Genomic DNA, 17,802 nt, shown 5'->3' on the forward strand with positions numbered 1-17,802 from the left:
ATAATAAATATTATAACTTTCATTACCATGGGTTGGAAGTTCAGGGGTCTTTCATATGATTTTTTCATCCATCCATCCATTATCCATATCCTCATCCTACCCAGGGTTGCGGGGAGCCTGGAGCCTATACCAGTGAACTCGGGGCACAAGGCAGGGGACATGCTGGACAGGCTGCAAACCCATCGCAAGGCACAATCACATTATCAATCACACTATTTGGAAATGCCAATCAGCCTACAGCACATGTCTTTAGGAGAAAATGACTGGGGGAGGAAACCAGAGTACCCGGAGGAAACCCCTGAAGCACGGGGAGAACGCAAACTCAGTCCACACAGGGCGGAGTCATGATTCGAACCCCCAACCCTAGTGGTGCCACCGTGCCACCTGATGTGATTTTAATAGTTTTATTAGTTATGAATAATCTTGAATAGGGAGCCCAAAAACTCTATAAACATGTATATGTAAATAATAAGCAGTTATGATAACATGAATGTGCAAACTATTTTTTTAAAATAAACTGCTAATATCAAAATGTTTCATATTTTACATTTTAACACAGTTTAATTGCGTTCGGGTTTTGTGATGCCTCAATGCTTCAAATATATAAACATGAAGGCACAAATTTACCAGCGTGAATAGTTATATTAGTATTTTACTGAATAATTTTTGTTTGTTTATTTATTTATTTATTTGAACTCCCTAATTTTTTTTTTTTTTTTTTTTAATGGTGCATTTTTTTTCTTTTCACATTACCATTAAATTCTTCAAGAAGCAGTGCACCAAAGGTGGAACAATGTATATTTGCATATATTTGCATTGCACCAATAGGAAGGAATGGAGAATGGACTTCAGAATGGAGCCCTCCTACGTAACGCAGAAGCCTCGCCTCTTCACAGCTCATGCCTTCCCTTTTGCTGTGAGGATCTGTGCTGACATTGTATAGAGAAGTTCTCAGTGTGAGGAGTTGAACATGCTTTAAGGGCATCGTGTCAAACACACCCACACACACACACACACACACACACGGAGCAGAAGCCTGAGAGTCTCAGTTGGTCACTTTGTATACTACAAATCATGAGAGCTTACTTCTCCACCAGTTGGATATTTCGAGGTTGGATCTACTGCCTGATCTTTGCCTTATGCATCCAGGTAAGATTCCTGTTTTGATTATAAATGATGAATATTATCATTGTGTGTCATGTGTGCTTTGGTGCAGAAATAAATAGTAATCTGTTTGTTGATCTGGGTCTAATCATGTGGATTTCCTGGATCTGAGAAGGATCATAAGATGGATATGATCATTATTGGAGTTAAAGTGTTAACTCTAGAGCTGGGTGAAATCTGAAATCTGTTTGCACACTGTTTTACTGGAAACACTGGATGTTGGTTTACATCCAGATCCCACACCGCAGGCTGTAAATGAGTCCAGCCATCCTCACAGCATTCTCTCTCTCTCTCTCTCTCTCTCTCTCTCTCTCTCTCTCTCTCTCTCTCTCTCTGTTTGAGAAAACTTTCAGAACTCTAATCCAGCCTTGATTTGTTTTGTTTTGTTTTGTTTAGCCTATTTATTGTTGGCCCATTTGATGTCTGAGGGGAACTTGACATGTGGAAGTGTCTCTTGACATTACATTGTGTGTGTGTGGGCGAGGGTGTGGGTGTTCAACCCAGGGGATTGATTTTGTGATAATTCTGTAGGATTCCACCCCCCCCACCCCACCCCCCATTCTGCGAAATAATGGAGAATGGGGATATTCTGGGAGATATTCTTATTTGTTCCATTAAAGCAGGGGATCACAACCTTTTAATTTAATGGTTATAATGGAAGTACTGGTTTTTAATAGAAACTGTAATGGTCTCTGTGGGTCTCTACTGGTAATTTGTTGCCTTCTATTGGGGGCATGTTATGTCTAGTGGATACCATTAAGGACCAATAGAACACCTTTGGCATTTGGTTTGTAATGGTATTTGTAATGGAAACCATTGGAATTTCTGCAATGGTTTCTGTTGGGATTTTTTTTTTTCAGCAGGGATAGAATGTTTTTTTCTTTTTGAACATTCCACAAGTAGAACTTATGCTATATTTACAGGCCTATTGTTATTGAGTTATTGAGGTTTGGATTAAACCCATTTCATTCAAACAGACAGTTTTTAGACATAACAAGCTTAAAATTGTAAATAATGGCATGTTGCGATTTAACTAAATGAATAAATCAAAGACCGCTGGGGTCCCCAGACCTCACTTTGAGAACCACTTTTTAAAGTATTAAAGAAGGTGCATATTTCGCAAATTGAAATTACTGTCCAGCCATGCCCAGTATTCCCGTTTACACGGCATGACTGCCTGAAACTTGTTTTCAGTCTGACACCCATGTCTCCAGTGTTTTAGTATCAGATAAAATGTAGAAACCAATCTGCTTTGCATGAACCTGCCACCTTATACATCCTACTTCAACGATAAAACTGTCACTCAAAATCCGCATGGCTGTTAGAGATCAGCCATTAGGATGATCTTCTTTTAATAGAAGATTCCAACAGACTTCTGATCGGTATCTTCAAAGTCTTCCACAGTTAACTACAGTAATATCCATTCATTTATTCTTTCATTCAGTCATTGAATAGCTGTGAAATTTGCTTATCTTGATCACCCTTGAGGGAAAAGTGTGTGAGCATGTTTAACGTTGCATCACAGACCATGCAGGTCTGAACTTGTGCTCGATAGACGGCACCAGCTCAAAGCGTTAAGGTCTGTGAAGTGTCTAGAGAAAGCGATTCTCACAGGAATGAGAATGTTTGGTCATGCTGATGTTTTGTTTTCACATGTCGATTGTACACGAGGTTGCACATTGCAAGTGCAATTAGTCCGCACTGTGTGTTTTGCCAAATCTGTGATAAAACAGAAAACCTGTACTGTTAGAAAAGGCCAGGTGAAAATTTTCACCGTAGCAGTTATGCAAACTCGGTGGTTGGAGGAAAACTGGTTTTCAAAATGCACTATGGTGTTCTTGCAAGAGTGTACAGTCACACACAAGAGGTAAAATATGACAAACAAAACACCCCAACCCCCCAACCGACATGGCACCCAGTTGGTAAACTTGGGACTGATTTTCCATTTTGGAAACCCAACTGATTGAAATGATATAGCGGTTACTGGGAGGACGACGCTGAACACGGTTGAATGCTGGGACAACAGTCGCCGTTGTATGCTTATTTTCCAACATGTAATTATTCAGGGCGTCACTGACCATGTTCTTATATATTTAGTCGATGAAAATATTTCATGTCGCTTGTTATACCCTGCTAGTTGGATGCAGAGCGACTAGAAATGAATTCTGGACATTCCTTTGGGTTTCCTGTCTCCTTTCTCATGCTTCGTTTGAGTCCAGGCTCTGAAACCACACAGACAGTGAAATATGTCTCTAGGCATCCTCATACTATCATAGCACAAAACATACAATTGGACAAGGGTATACACACTACCAGTCAAATGTTTGGACACAATACGTTGAATTTAGACAGATGGAAATGGTGAAATTAATGCCTTGTGTTTGCCCAACCAAATAGTTTTCATTTAGAACTTAGTGAGAAACTCTTTTGGAAAATTAGGAAAAACCGCTTGGGTGTCATGTAGCTGGTTGAGAAGATGCCAAGAATATCCAAACCTTCATCAGGAACACTGCTAAGAGTTATTGATTGATAGTAATTGATTTCGTTTTAGTTTTGCCCCAATCCCAATTTGGTCATTTGCCAATTCCCATCCACAAGCTAGCTCTCCCCTATCCCAGAATAGCTACGAACCAACCAACTGATGATAGATTAGCGCATGCTTCTTCCAAGACATGTGAAGCCAGCTAGGACATTTTGTGTCACAGCCCAGCATAACACACTCAGAGGAAAAGTGCTGTCAACCCTCTTCCACATACATGAGCTAACAGACAACTACAACTGGGTCAGTGTTGCTCTGATTGACAAGGGAGAAACTAATTATGCTTTCTTGGACTTCTGGCTACTGATTGCTGAGACACTGAGGGATTCAAACTCTCAATTTGATTGAGTGATTGATTGATTAGCATTTTTCTTGGTCATAATACCAGTTAAAGTTTGACATTTTTACAGTTATTTTATTTTATTTCCTCTTTTATTTTATTATTTTATAATGAAATAAAACACATTTTATTTTATTTTATTACCTACTATTCAACATAAATGAACACAAAATCAAGCAAACTCTGCAATATTTGGAGGAGCTTGCGATTTTCTAAATTACCGCTGATTTGGGCCAAGACACGTCATGTGATGTCATCACACAGCGCATTCAGTTCACATACGTCGAACATGAGTACAGCTAAATGGTCTAAATGACCAACAAACATCACTGCAAAAGACCATGCAAAACAATTTCGTGCAATTGCAGTTTCGCCAAATCAAGTAGTTTTCCGCAAAAAAAAAAAAGCACAAAAAACTCGCCAATTTAAGTGAAAAAAATCTGCAGCAAATTCAAGCATTTTTAACCAAATGCTTTAACAAGCATTCAACAAAAACTCTGTGAAATCCTGTATGGACTGATTGGTAATTCATTAAGGAAGAAATTCCATCAAATACTTACATTTTTTGCATAGCAAGCATTTGTTCATCGTCCACTCTCAGATCGCAGCTCTAAATGTGCGCTTTATTAAAAGCAAGTGCACTTGATTGGCGAAGCAGTTACTTACCTAAGACTGCTATATTTGTTGATAGATATCACTAGTGTTATATCTATACCAAAATACTTCAAATGTATTACTTAGAATTTCTAATTGTAGAGTATTTACCTTTTACCTTAAATCAATTTCTTAATTTCTTTGACCGTGGCATGGTTGTTGGTGTCAGACGGGCTGGTCTGAGTATTTCAGAAACTACTGATCTCCTGGAATTTTCACAAACAGCAATCTCTAAAGGTTACACAGAATGGTGTGAAAAGGGAAAAATAAAAAAATTTAAAAATCCAGTGAGTAGCAGTTTTGTGGCCAGAAACGTCTTGTTGATGAGAGAGGTTAAAGAAGAATGACCAGACTGGTTGAAACTGACAGGAAGTCTACAGTAACTCATATGACCATTTGGTCAGATTTGTATGATTATCTTTATAAATCATTTTGTTTTCACATTAATCTGAGTGCACACGTCTCTCAGGTTATCATTTGCCCATTTAAATGATTCTTAATGTGAACACCACTAATTAAAAATAAATAAATAAATAAAATCCAGTTGTGCAACATAGGGGAAAGTATCCAGAAAGATTTGAATACGAGGGATGAAAGGAACGATTGGTTTTGTTGCGAGCCAGTGTATTCATGTTCTTTGTTAAAGTGTTAAAATCACACTCTGACGATGTACAGTCCTGCCAGCGCCAGAGAACCGTACAGGAGCGTGGAGCTATTAGAGTAAATCTTTTATTCCAGAAGCGTTCCAGGATACATTTTTCTTTCCTAGGTGTATTTCCTAGTGGAAATAGAGTTTATCTGGAAATCCCAACAATTCCCTTCTGTGAAGTTTTAGATCAACTTGAAAGCTCAGCTGTTAAGGTTGAATGCTAGTGAAGGTTGTGAGTTCAAATCCCTTGAGCAGGGCTTTTAACTTTCTACTGCTCGGCTCTGTGCCTGGATTGGATTCGGCTTGACTCACGAGTCGCGTTGGATAAAAGCGCCTGCCAAATAAATAAACTTAATGTAAAAGTAATTAGAGTCTACAGAGGCTGATGGAGTCATTCAAACATTGCTGTGTTATTTCTGTGATAACCACTGTATTATAATAACAATAACAATAACAATAATACTAACTTACAGAGTTCATTTGGTGGTGATGCCAAACCATTTTTCTGGAACTGGACCCAAATATTGTTTGCAGCTCATTAAAAAAGTCGAGTAAGTGGAACACGTGGCTTGTCCGCTTCCCTCTGCTGATCTTGGCACTTATGTTGCCTTAGTTTGGATGTTTTCGACCGTCCCCGAGCCTACTCTGCATTTTCATTAACAGATGAAAAGGTTTTCCATCTATAAACCCGTGCACATTTTTTTGTGGTATCAGCAGGGAAGTGGTTAGTGGCTATAAACCCTGTACACTCTCAGAGGTCATGACCTCACGAGAGTTGATTCTGACACTGCATGAGATTTAGCGTGTGTGTACTATACAGGGTCTTGTAGCGGCCGTACAGATCCACAAGTGTAAATTTGATATAGTATTACATTTCCCGTGATAAAGTATCATTTAATATCATTTAACACACAGGCCTACATGTCACTGTGAATTTCAATAGACAGCACCGCAAATCAAGAGTAATCAGTTATCCAGTCTAGTTCACATGATGGCGATTGAATTTTCAACCATTATTTACTTTATATCATTCTTTTTTGTTGTTGTTGCAGACAAAGCATGCCAAACCACCATGCAACCAAATGCAGTACCTCTGGAAAGGCGTATGCTGTAGCATGTGCAAACCTGGTAAATAATCTTCCAATCCTTTTCATTTGCTATAGAAAGCCAAATATGGCACAAAGCAAAGCTTGCACTGATTTGAATAAAGCTTTGAAATGTTGTGAGTTTCGATAGGGAAGTGTGTGTGAAAGAGGAACACCCACGTAACCACAGAGCCCTTCTCCAGTATGAAAACCTCAGTTTAGTCTCTGCTTCATAAAAACAGCCCAGTGGCTCTGCACGACTTCTGAATAATGCAGGAACTATGTGAGCAACTCCAGCAAAGCAAATTAATGGAGTCTTTCTCATGAACACAGGAACGTATCGGTCTGCGCATTGCACTGAGAATGATGATACCAGGTGTCGGCCATGCGGGAAGGACGAGTACCAGTCAGAATATAACTTCGAGGAGACGTGCCATCCACAGAAGTTCTGTGACGAGGGTCAGACATTCATTTTTATTATTACTGAGGCACATGACTACAGTCAACTCCAGAATTATTGCCACCCTTCAATATAATTAGCTCCCTCCACCCCACCCCACCCTCACCCACCCACCCACACACACACATCTCAAATTTGCGCCTAGTTTTCAGAAACCTTATGGAATATAAATATGAGGTTACATGTACGTTAGATCCATTCGCCATCCATCACTAAGAGGATGCCAAGGAAGAGTGTAAAAAAAAGACCTAAAAATGTTATAAATATCATTCAGTACAATCAGAGCAATAATAAAAGAGTTATATTATCCTCAATCCTGGTCACCTCTGCCAGGAGGTTACGACTCTTATATACACTAGATAGAGCTTTTACCCAGATAATGGCATCAAATATCTACAGGGAAGGCTAAATGTTTTGCAATGGCCATTTAATGGCCGTTTTGGGTTTGAAACCCACTGAAAATCAGGTGCAAACCAGAGAGTATAAAAGGACTTCAAGTTCAAGATCCCATCCACAATTGCCTCAGAACCTTGTTAGAAACTACAGGGAGAGGCTTAATCAGTCCAGCAGAAGCTTTAGCAAACATTTATTAAAGGGGGTCTTAAAACTTTACTTTGAAAATCTCATGCTTAAAAAAAAAACCTGATTGTGCTAAAATAAAACTTTACAGCTTATATAAGATGAAAATATTTTTATGAAGGGTGCCAATATATCTGGAGTTAGGTTTCCAGAGGAAAATAAAAATATAGCCACAATCAACTAAGCTCAGTGGAGCTTTGTAACTGCTTCTCTCTCTCTCTCTCTCTCTCTCTCTCTCTCTCTCTCTCTCTCGCTCACAGGGAAAGGATTTTATCGTCCTAGTCCCAGTAGCACCACTGAGCTTGAATCATGTCGGTGTAAAGAGGGCTTCCAGTGTACCACCACCTACTGCGAGTTCTGTGATAAAATCAAACCCTGTCCTCCGGGCCAAGGACTTGCAGGGGGTAAGGCCTTATTAACTCCAGCACATTTCATCCAGATACACAGTTCACATCTTATTGTGATACATTGACAAATGAGTGCCTCGAACTATTCCACAAACTACCGTTGTGGATTTTGGTTCTTTTTCAACACAGAAAGATAAATGTGACTCATAAAATAAATGACTCATAATTACAAATTCGGTGAATTGGTGGTCTGCTGTGGCTTGTGGTTTGACACAAAGTTTGAGGATTTTGCCATAGTGTACAGATGTTGATATTTCTGTGGTATTGATAGCATTCAATATCATTCATTTGGATGATTATATACCTTATTCCAGTACGGAAAATAGGATGAAAGGAGATGAAGTAACATAAACACAGCCGAAAGCTTTAAGTATCAGTTTAAAGAGCGGGGGTATTGTGAAGTCTATTAATGAGGATGGATCTGATGCCAGTACTGTGAATGGTTTAGCCCTTATTAATCATTTTGACAATCTGCTCAAGAAGGCCTGTATCATATGGGAATCTATTTAATTTGGGATCGAACCAGTTGTGTATAATCAACTTTTTAACAGTGGTGATAAAAACATTAAACATGTTTTAACAATTGTCAGTAAGACTTTCAACCAGATTTGAGCATGTAGGTAATACATGCGTGTAAAACATGGCAATCAAAACATGTTAAATCAGGAAACACTGTTATGGGGAAATAATCCAAAATTGTGACTTTGATTGTCTATTGACAGTACATCCTGAGCAGTTTGATTCCTCTTATGCTACAGAGATTTGCCGAAGGCTATCAAACTTTTGTTTATTAATAAACATCTCTTCCTAATTATTTTATGATTTATACTTTATATATGTGTAGTTAGGGGGGCTTAGTGGTTAGCACGTTTGCCTCGCACCTCCGGGGTTGCACGTTGCACGTTGTCCCCGTGAACGGGGTTTCCTCTGGGTACTCCGGTTTCCTCCCCAATCCAAAGACATGTGCTGTAGGCTGATTGATGTTTTCAAATTGTCCACAGTGTGTGAGTGTGTGAGTGATTGTGGACTGCGATGGGTTGGCACCCCGTCCAGGGTGTCCCCTGAGATAGGCTGGGATTATTATCCCTGGGATTATGTTAAATATTGTTTAATGGTTGTACCAGTTGTACACGGTTGTTCCCTCTCCAGCCTCTATTTTTTCCACAAAGTCCTCTGTTCCATGATGGAAAACTTCAAGTTGTAGCTATTATATGTGACAATGACAAAGTGTTGACACTGGAGACTCCTTCCAAAAAATGCGGAATAGACCAAACCATATGAACAGTTACACACTTTTTCCAAATCTTTTTGAATCAACAAGCGCATTAATACTAGTACTGGAACTACTGTTAGAGCTGCTGTTAAGGATATTAATCGACACCTTCTGACCAATCAGAACGGAGAATTCAACTGAGCTGTGGTAGAAATAGTTTATTAATTACTGAGCTATATACTTTGACATAATGGCAAAAAATTTTTTTTTAAAAGAAGATAAAACTAGAATGTTAAAGTGCATTTCAGTTCAATTAAATTGTAGCAGGAACCCTGAGACTAAGGATTTTCTTTTCACAAAGGGTTTACTCTTGAGGAACCCTTTTCTAGAAATGTACATACTTTTATACAAATATTAACACGACTGAAGCACCAGATTTATCCAACAGTAGATGTAAATACCCATTACTAGTCTGAGTTTATAAACCAGGGTGGTATTGGGTTAATAGCTGGTGAAGATCCCAAAGGAGTAGATCGAGATGGATACGTCTGTATATTTTATCTGGTCCTACAGTGTCATTGTACCTCCTGAAAATCCCAGGCGCTGTGTCTAGCCATTAATCATTTTTCTAACTAAATGCCTATTAGTATTACTGTAGTTATGCATAGTATGTACTGAAAAAAATGTGCTTTAAGACGAATAACAGGCTGGAAATTCATGTGGTTCCATTTATGAGGTGTCTTCAAAAGTACATTAACATTTTTTTTTTGCTATGATCTGTTTCTCTACTTTGTCATTTAAGAGCTTGGCAAACAGTCATGTAAGGACTGCGACTACGGATTTTTCTCTGATTCCACTTCAGCAGAAGCATGCAAGAAATGGACAGAGTGAGTATACACTCAGAGCCAGTCAAGGTGTTTGATTTAACCACAGCTTGGGCTTTAAAATACTGCTTTTCAGACACACACATACACACACACACACACACAAAATCATACACACTCAGGGCTCATTTGTGCAGTTGCAGTGCTCATTCTCACGAGTGCTGTTTTTCTGGTGGTGCTCTCAGGTCACAGGCGCTTTAAAAGCCCCCGCAGTCTTACCACGCTGCGGTAATATGACTAATTTCTCCACCACTTCCCTTGGAAAGAGCTTATTTTCCTTAGTCGGCCATTTTTGTGGTACCCATTTGTGGAAAGGATTGCGACTTATAAAAACAGAAGTGACAGTTTTGCTGAAGAGTCCTGGGCTGATAAGTCTGTTTTTTTTTTTGTTTTTTTTTTCTTTCTTTCAGCTGTAAAGCCATTGGCAAGACTGAGGAAAAGCCAGGTAGCACTGAGGCAGATGTGACGTGTGGACGCTTCGGTACGCGATCTACCATGTTTAGCGCACCACTACAGAAAGGAGTCGTGTTTTAATTCTTCATTTCTGCCTTCGTTCTTTAGTGTACACGACATCATGGGCCATTGTGGCAATACCCTGTGCCATAATCGTCATATTTGCCGTGATTCTTTCCTGCTACAAGGATAAACTGAGCATCCTTTCAGGTACATCTGGTTGAGAAATGTATTTATTTTTTATTTTACTATCTTAGATTTTCCTTGCATGTCGCTGATTATGTTTTCATTTTTTTTTCTTTTAACAGTCAATCTACGAACCTGCATCCAGAACATTAAACAGAGTAGAATCCAACAAGTAAGTGAAACAGGAAGTGATGTTTAACAGGCAGAAGCTGACAGTTGGTCAGAGTTGCCTTGTTCGTCAGTCACACACATTTAGCAGGTTCTCCAATATGGCCGAAATTATGTGGACACTTGACCATCACACAAATTTGTGTTCCATCCCCAAACTCTTCCCACAATGTTTAATGAACAATGTCCTTTGTATGCTGTATCTTTAAGATTTCCCTTCACTGGAATTAAAGGGCCAAAAGCTGTTCCAGCATGACCTCACTAATGCTCTCATGGCTAAATGTGTTATGTAATGTCCATGAAACAAGTTCATGTTATTACATTATTGTAGCTACAAACGGTCATTCCTTGTCCACCATAAGTTAATAACATTAAGGATTGGTGAATATTCATCACCTTACAATTAAAGCAGTTTATTATTACATTTAATTGATGTGTCCTTTTAGCCTGGAAATGTGCACAGGCAATAAATAAATGAATAAATAAATAAAAATACACCACCAGTGCTCTGGAAGAATGCTGCTTTGCACCAATGACACTGTCAAAATTTATTAGTTCATCACACCTTATTGTTAGTAATACTACAATAGTCTTGCTAAAATAAAATAAACTCAAAAGTATTCTTTTCCCAGGAGACGCTAACACCGCCATTCCATAGCAACTGCCCCCTGTACGAGATCACGTCTCAGGAAGATGACGGTACTCCAGAATACCTGAGCATGTGCTCCAAAGCCAATTGTGATTCCCCTGGCCTAGACAAGGCTCAAGGAAACAAGAAGAACACACACTCCTCCAAGCTGGAACGGGACCAGGCTGATGGATCATCAGGCAGCTCCACTGAGGGCTCTGAGGGTCCAGGTTCTCCATTTCCTGGCAGCTCCTGCAGCTGCTTGATCATGAAGGAACCGATGGAGGTGGGCGAGAATGAGGACTGCAGTGAACTGGTGGCTACGGGTCTGGCTGGCTGCTGTTCCTGTGCTCAGGGGGAGAACATGTTCGCCAAACCAAGCAAGGATAGTGATGTTAGCCTGAAAGAGCCTCCTCTGTGCGGGAGCTGCTACACTGAGAGCCTTTCTGGATGCTTGCAAGGCTCTCAGGAGCTCTATATGGATTACAGCAATGAAGCTGGCAAGGAGGTCATGTCAGAGATCAGGGATTTACACAGTGACACAAGTGCATATGAGAGAAATGAACCGCAATGCTGCAGCATCGAATCCACTGCCATACTATCATCGCTTAGTACCAGCAACAACCAGGGGCTCTCACTTAATTCCAGCACAGATAACAACCAGCCCAAAGCTGATGCGGATTTGGAAATCCAGAGCCAGAGCTCTGAGGCTGCTCTCACCTGTGGTAAGGCTGTTTGCTGAACCTATAAAAACAGCTACTGAGCGTTTGAAGGTGGTGAAATGGTTTCAATCACAGCTGCAAAACACTTATGCTATATTACTCTATTAGTTTGGAATACAAAAATAGTGGTCCTGGCAACCCTGTCATTAACTGTCCTGCCCGCTGGTCCATGTTCATATTGCAAGCATGGGGCAGCGGGACACCCACCCCAATGGACCTCTATTACCTCATATTGCAGTTCCCATTTTTAACCACAAGATAATAACTAATAATAATAATAATAACTCTATGCAGCTAAATGGGGTAATGAGCATGCTTCCCTATGATTACGCAATATCTAGAAAGACATCTTTAAAAAGTTAAAGTTTTGTTGATTGGCTGTATATACAGTATATCCCCATCTGCTACTATGGACAAGGCTCCACTGGCCAGAATGATAAATTGCTGTCCATAAGTGGTATTACAAAACCAGTCACTAAAATTTCAGCAATGTTTCTTCCATCAAAATATAGAGAGGTGTCATCTAGTGGGTTAAAATTCCAGGCATTTCAGATGTTGATATTATCCCACACAAAATTAAACAAGATGTAGTCTAATGTCTCACTGAGTCATTCGGCTCAGCAGCGGCAATCATTTTTCTCTCAGAGATCTGATCACGATACATATGGCCTACAGAAAGAAATGATTAACACCCCTTTCCCATAACATTTACTAACATCATTACTAAGCTGTAGGATATGCGTGCAGTGTACGATTCTTAGGATTTTTTTTTCCCACCCTCAGTGGGGAAAAAAACCCCAGGCGGTTACTGTAAAGGGATTATGCAACCTTGCTTTTTCTTGACAGCTCTCATTAATACATCTATCTAGAGCGTATTTAGTGATATTTATTAAGAAAACACTGCCCCTCCAGTAAATGATTTTCCAGTAAACAGCACTGGTAAAAAAAACAAACAAGCCTAGCCAGAGTGGACGACGGGGCTCTGGCACGTGATAAATCATGGCTTAATGAGTAAAAGATGTGTGAAGAATGATTCACTGCCAGTCTGTCTTTCTGTCGTGTGCCTGCTGGAGTAAAATAATCCACCCTATTTAGGGAACTCGTCAGCGATTCTGTCGACATGCCTGGCGGAAGGAAACTATGAACTTATTTCTTCAACCGGAAGATACAGAAATATCTTCTGCTATGTAAGGGCTGAATTAGCAGTAATGCAGATGCAGGCATGTCAATGTACAGTTAGGTACAAATTACGTTCATTAGCTTTTTTTCCTTCCTTGAATGATAGAATCTCTTCTCGACCCGTTGTAACATTGGTATAATATGACGTCTGATCCTAACAGCGGTGACATATTGGCACAATATGCAAAACATGTTATTATTACATGTCAGCATGGCGCTTGTTTAATAACGGTTTCACTCCAGGAAGGAAATCTATTTTAAACGTGCTGTACTTCACAGACTGTTTCTTAATTTTCATGTGACGCATGATATTCCTGGTATCCAATCAATGAAAGTTATTTCTTTTATTATCCTCTCTTGCATATACCTATAAAATTCATTATATGACCAAAACTTTGTGGACACCTGACCCATATGTGCTTTTTGTACATGCCATTCCAGATTTAGTCCCCCTTTTGCTGTTATAATAACCTCCAGTCTTCTGGGAAGGCTTTCCTCTAGATTTTGGAGAGTGGCTGCCCATTCAGCCAGAAGAGTATTAGTGAGGTCAGGCATTGCCGATGGGTGAGGAGGTCTGGGACACAGCCAGTGTTCCAGGTCATTCCAAATGTGTTTAATGGGGTTGAGGTCAGGGCTCTGTACAGGCTACTCGAGTTCTTCCACAACAAAATTGCCAAACCATGTCCTTGTGCACAGGGGCATTGTCATGCTGGAACAGTTTTGGGCCTCTTACTCCCAGTGAAGGGAAATAATAAAGCCACAGCATAGACAGCAAAGACGTCCTACAGTTTGGGAAAGGCCCACGTATGGGTGCGATGGTCAGATGGTCAAACTTTTGTCCACATAGTGTATGAATAGGCTATGAAAACATTAAATTTTTTCTCCTACACAGTGGAGATCAGAGAAGACAGCATTTTGAACACTTAGAAACACATAAAGTGAGCTGCAAGCATACTAGATAAGTGCTTGGTCAGCTTATCCATCAAACCGTCAGCGCATTTCGAATAAAAAATATTGACGTTATTTAAAAAATTTCACAAATCAAATTATTATAAATGTGATCAAATATATTATAACCAAGCACACCTTATAATTTCATGACCTCAATTCAGTAAATTTCTCCGTGTGCATAGAATAAACCTCAGTGCATGATAGAAATATAAAATGCAAAATAACAAGTGCTATTTTAGAAGCTGCCAAACAATGATGGTGGAAGCCATAGTGATGAATGAAACCAAATTTCCAGTGATTAATGTGACAAAGCAGGCGTTTGTAGGTTGCATAAGTATTCACCCCCTAAGTAAATACTTGATACATGACTTATAGATTTTTTTAAAAAAAACTTTTTTTTATTTCTAAATAATTTTCCTAATTATATTGTTCCCTGCACTTTAGTACTATGGATGATTTTTGTGTATATTCGTGACATAATCCCAATGAAGTCCATTTTAGTTCCAGATTGTAACACTATTTTTGTTCCATAAAATGTGGAAAAGTTCAAGGGTGGTGAATACTTATGCAAGGCACTGTATAAAGTATGACGACATCTTACAGCATACAAGACAATACAGGGGTTTTCCATATACGTACACATAAACGACTACATAAAGTGTTTGTACACCTTTAAGAGCAATGAAGCTAAATTCTGAATTGCGTTTTTGTTTTTTTTGCCAGCTCAGGTGACTGGAAACAACAACACCACATTCATCTCCACCGGCCAGGTGATGAACTTCACGGGTGATGTTATCATGGTGTACGTCAGCCAGACGTCACTGGGTAGCAGCGGAGATGAAGAGCCCTACGCCAGTCCAGTTCAGGAACAATCGGCTGAATGTGGCGTTCAGAATGTGTCCAAATCCTACCAACGCTCAGAAGAGCATGGGAGACATATACCTGTGCAGGAAATGACAAACCAGCGCCCTCAGCTAAACCTCTCGGTCTAAACTGGAGCTTGGTTTTCCTGATTTATTTCTCTTCTTGCATTCAGAGTGCTGTTTCATAAAAATGCTGTGCATTTGTTAAATATGATATATGTATATACAGTTTGTTTTGTGTTGTTTTGTGATCGGCATCTATATGCTATAATGCTAAAGATATACAATGGTACGGTGTTTGGCTGTTAATTCTGCATTGGCCCAGTCTGTAATATGCAGAAAAATCTCTATGTTGTTGTTAGGCCAAATAAACAGTGTGGAGAAATGAGACAAGGAGCCAAACTGCTGAATGACACCTGCCAAACAAAACCATCATAACTCCAGGACATTCAGCAATGGGAACAAATGTGTTCCTGTCCCCTCGGTCCCTTCCTTCTTAGCCGTTCTAAAGGCTGGGTTGTGCGCAGCATCTCCTCGAGAGATCGCTTCATGGACAAAAATGAACGACTCTGTGAATGTGGAGAACAATGCAGGATGGTTTGCTTTTTGCAGTGTTTCCTAAAAAATAAATGTACTTTATTTTATATACTTTTTCGATCAGGGAATTTATGATTTTCAAATATTCAGACTTTTTATTTTTTGTCGTTTATGGTGGTATTTTTAGCCACCAACTTGACCATTCAGTTTCACTGAAATAAAAAGGAGTGTAGCCATGGACATCAGTGTGTAATGTGTTTTATATATAAATTTGGAATGATTATGGTAGAAATAAACATAATTTGTACAAAAAAACAACAGCAAAGCCTTTTTTTTCTGTATTAAGGTAAACTGTTTACAGTGCAAGGCCTGCTAACTGAATATGAAGTAAAACCTCAAATTCTTTCCTGAACCAGTCCTACAGCTGTAATTACAGCGGTGCATGGATAGCAGCTGTCATAAGGTCAAGATGAAACACTTTACCACATGAAAAGTCTTTGCCCTGATTGCAACGACACAATCAGCACACTGTTCCCTCTAGGATCCATAACAACCAGAACAAGTGATGCTTTTTTGTCTGAAAAAAACAGGAAGTTATGACTGACCAGCATGTGGTCCACATTGGCAAACATAGCACGCCCAATTATATCTGAAAGAATAGAAATAGAAATAGAGACAGCCTGCCGTCTAGTGTATTAAGCAGTACAGTGAATGAATGATAGCTGTTTAGTCAAGGTCCTTGACTAGTGACCCCTAGTCCCCTCAACACACCAGTGGTAGGGTTGTATATACAAACTGCAGAGTTCATAACATCTGGTTTGTGTTTGGTGACAAAACGTGACACTGACGCCTGTGTTCTTTGCTTTACCTGGTGAATACCCAGTGCAGTTAGTGGGTCCTAGTCCTCATCTTGGCCTACGCACTGTCCTGCACATTTTAGTGTTTTCCTTGGTCTAAAAAACCTGATTCAACTAATCAGTGAAACCCGTCTCTTGAAAAGATGAAATGGGTGTGATATAGCATAAAATGGAGGTTCTCCAAGACCAGGGCTGGAACCTGTGATGTAGAAATGAATATGAATGCAAAAACTATCAAACTACTAGATGTTCCCCATGAAGGATCATTTCTCACTGGGGTATCTTACCTAAAAGGTTTAAGGTACACTATATGTACATCCATCCACCATCAATCCATTTTACATACCACATGGAGCCTATCCCAGGGAACTCAGGGACAAGGCAGGGGACACTTTGGATGGGGAGGAAACCAGAGTACCCAGAAGAAATCGCTGAAGCATGGAGTGAACATGCCAATCCCGGAGGTGCGAGGCAAACATGCTAACCACAATGCTAAGCCCCCATGCACCCCAGTATATGTACATGTCTAAGTAAAAGATACATACCAAAGGTACAAAAGGTGTATTCCAACCTAGCAACAAGGAACGGTACGGTTTAGTAACCTTTTTTCTGAGAGTGCTCTTAACTGCTATCTGCAGCTAAATTTGTCTCAAAGTTGACCCTGTCTACTGAAAGGTGCTGCAGACAATCCAGTCCACCAATGATGACTCGTACACTGATGAATCTTCTGAGGTCTCAGACATCACACAATTGCACTACACACATACTACAGAGCTATGGGAATGAAATAAGCTGCGTTATACGCAAGACATGAAGTAGATTCTTGTAGTAGGAGATAATTTTTACATCTTCGACATTCTCTTTGTGTAAAGTGTCCTGGTACCAAGATATCCCAGTAAATGCATATCTTGCGATAATCTCATGTACCTTATAGCAGCAGCTCTGAGCTCTAAAGATCACGTCTGGGGTCAGTGCTCATGCTTTTTTCCACATGCTCCCCATGTCCAAACACATCGTATCCGGATCGTGTGTCAGGGAGAAATCCAGATCTGGAAACACGGGCGCTGATGTCGCTTGGGTGGAAACTACCGGATTTTTTACAAGGCACTGTGTAAATGTTCTTGTGGTCCAGTTTATTATACTGTTTTACAAAAAGGTTAAAGGAGGAAGAAGCTAAGAGGCATTTTGAGAGAAAGTAGGATCTGAGAAGGGGACAGAAATGAACCATACTGGTCAGAGTAATTTTAGAGATTGCCAGAGTACAACATCAGAGCACCTGACTGT

At 39.8% G+C, this 17,802-nt stretch overlaps 1 protein-coding gene across 2 annotated transcripts; it reads left to right on the forward strand.

Annotated features, from left to right (window-relative positions):
• Positions 1-922: 922 nt before the first annotated feature.
• On the forward strand, positions 923-15,901 carry tnfrsf11a (tumor necrosis factor receptor superfamily, member 11a, NFKB activator). 2 transcript variants are annotated; one of them, XM_017453874.2, is made up of 10 exons: positions 923-1,149; positions 6,399-6,474; positions 6,765-6,890; positions 7,731-7,874; positions 9,893-9,977; positions 10,385-10,455; positions 10,536-10,637; positions 10,736-10,785; positions 11,414-12,134; positions 14,990-15,194. In XM_017453874.2, the coding sequence occupies exons 1-10, from the start codon at positions 1,075-1,077 to the stop codon at positions 15,049-15,051; spliced, it is 1,512 nt and encodes a 503-aa protein (XP_017309363.1). In that variant the 5' UTR covers positions 923-1,074; the 3' UTR covers positions 15,052-15,194. The 2 variants fall into 2 exon arrangements, with proteins under 2 accessions (XP_017309363.1, XP_017309362.1); XM_017453873.2 differs by having other exon boundaries at positions 924-1,149; positions 14,985-15,901.
• Positions 15,902-17,802: the final 1,901 nt, after the last annotated feature.

Source organism: Ictalurus punctatus, chromosome 23, assembly GCF_001660625.3.
Source record: "Ictalurus punctatus breed USDA103 chromosome 23, Coco_2.0, whole genome shotgun sequence".
Classification (NCBI taxonomy): Eukaryota; Metazoa; Chordata; class Actinopteri; order Siluriformes; family Ictaluridae; genus Ictalurus; species Ictalurus punctatus.

Bases quoted from the DNA above. Each gene is read 5' to 3' on its own strand.
- tnfrsf11a (XM_017453873.2), top strand. From the start codon at position 1,075: ATGAGAGCTTACTTCTCCACCAGTTGGATATTTCGAGGTTGGATCTAC. The intron at 6,475-6,764 runs GTAAATAATCTT...TCATGAACACAG, and splicing joins CTGTAGCATGTGCAAACCTG to GAACGTATCGGTCTGCGCAT. The intron at 7,875-9,892 runs GTAAGGCCTTAT...TTGTCATTTAAG, and splicing joins GGGCCAAGGACTTGCAGGGG to AGCTTGGCAAACAGTCATGT.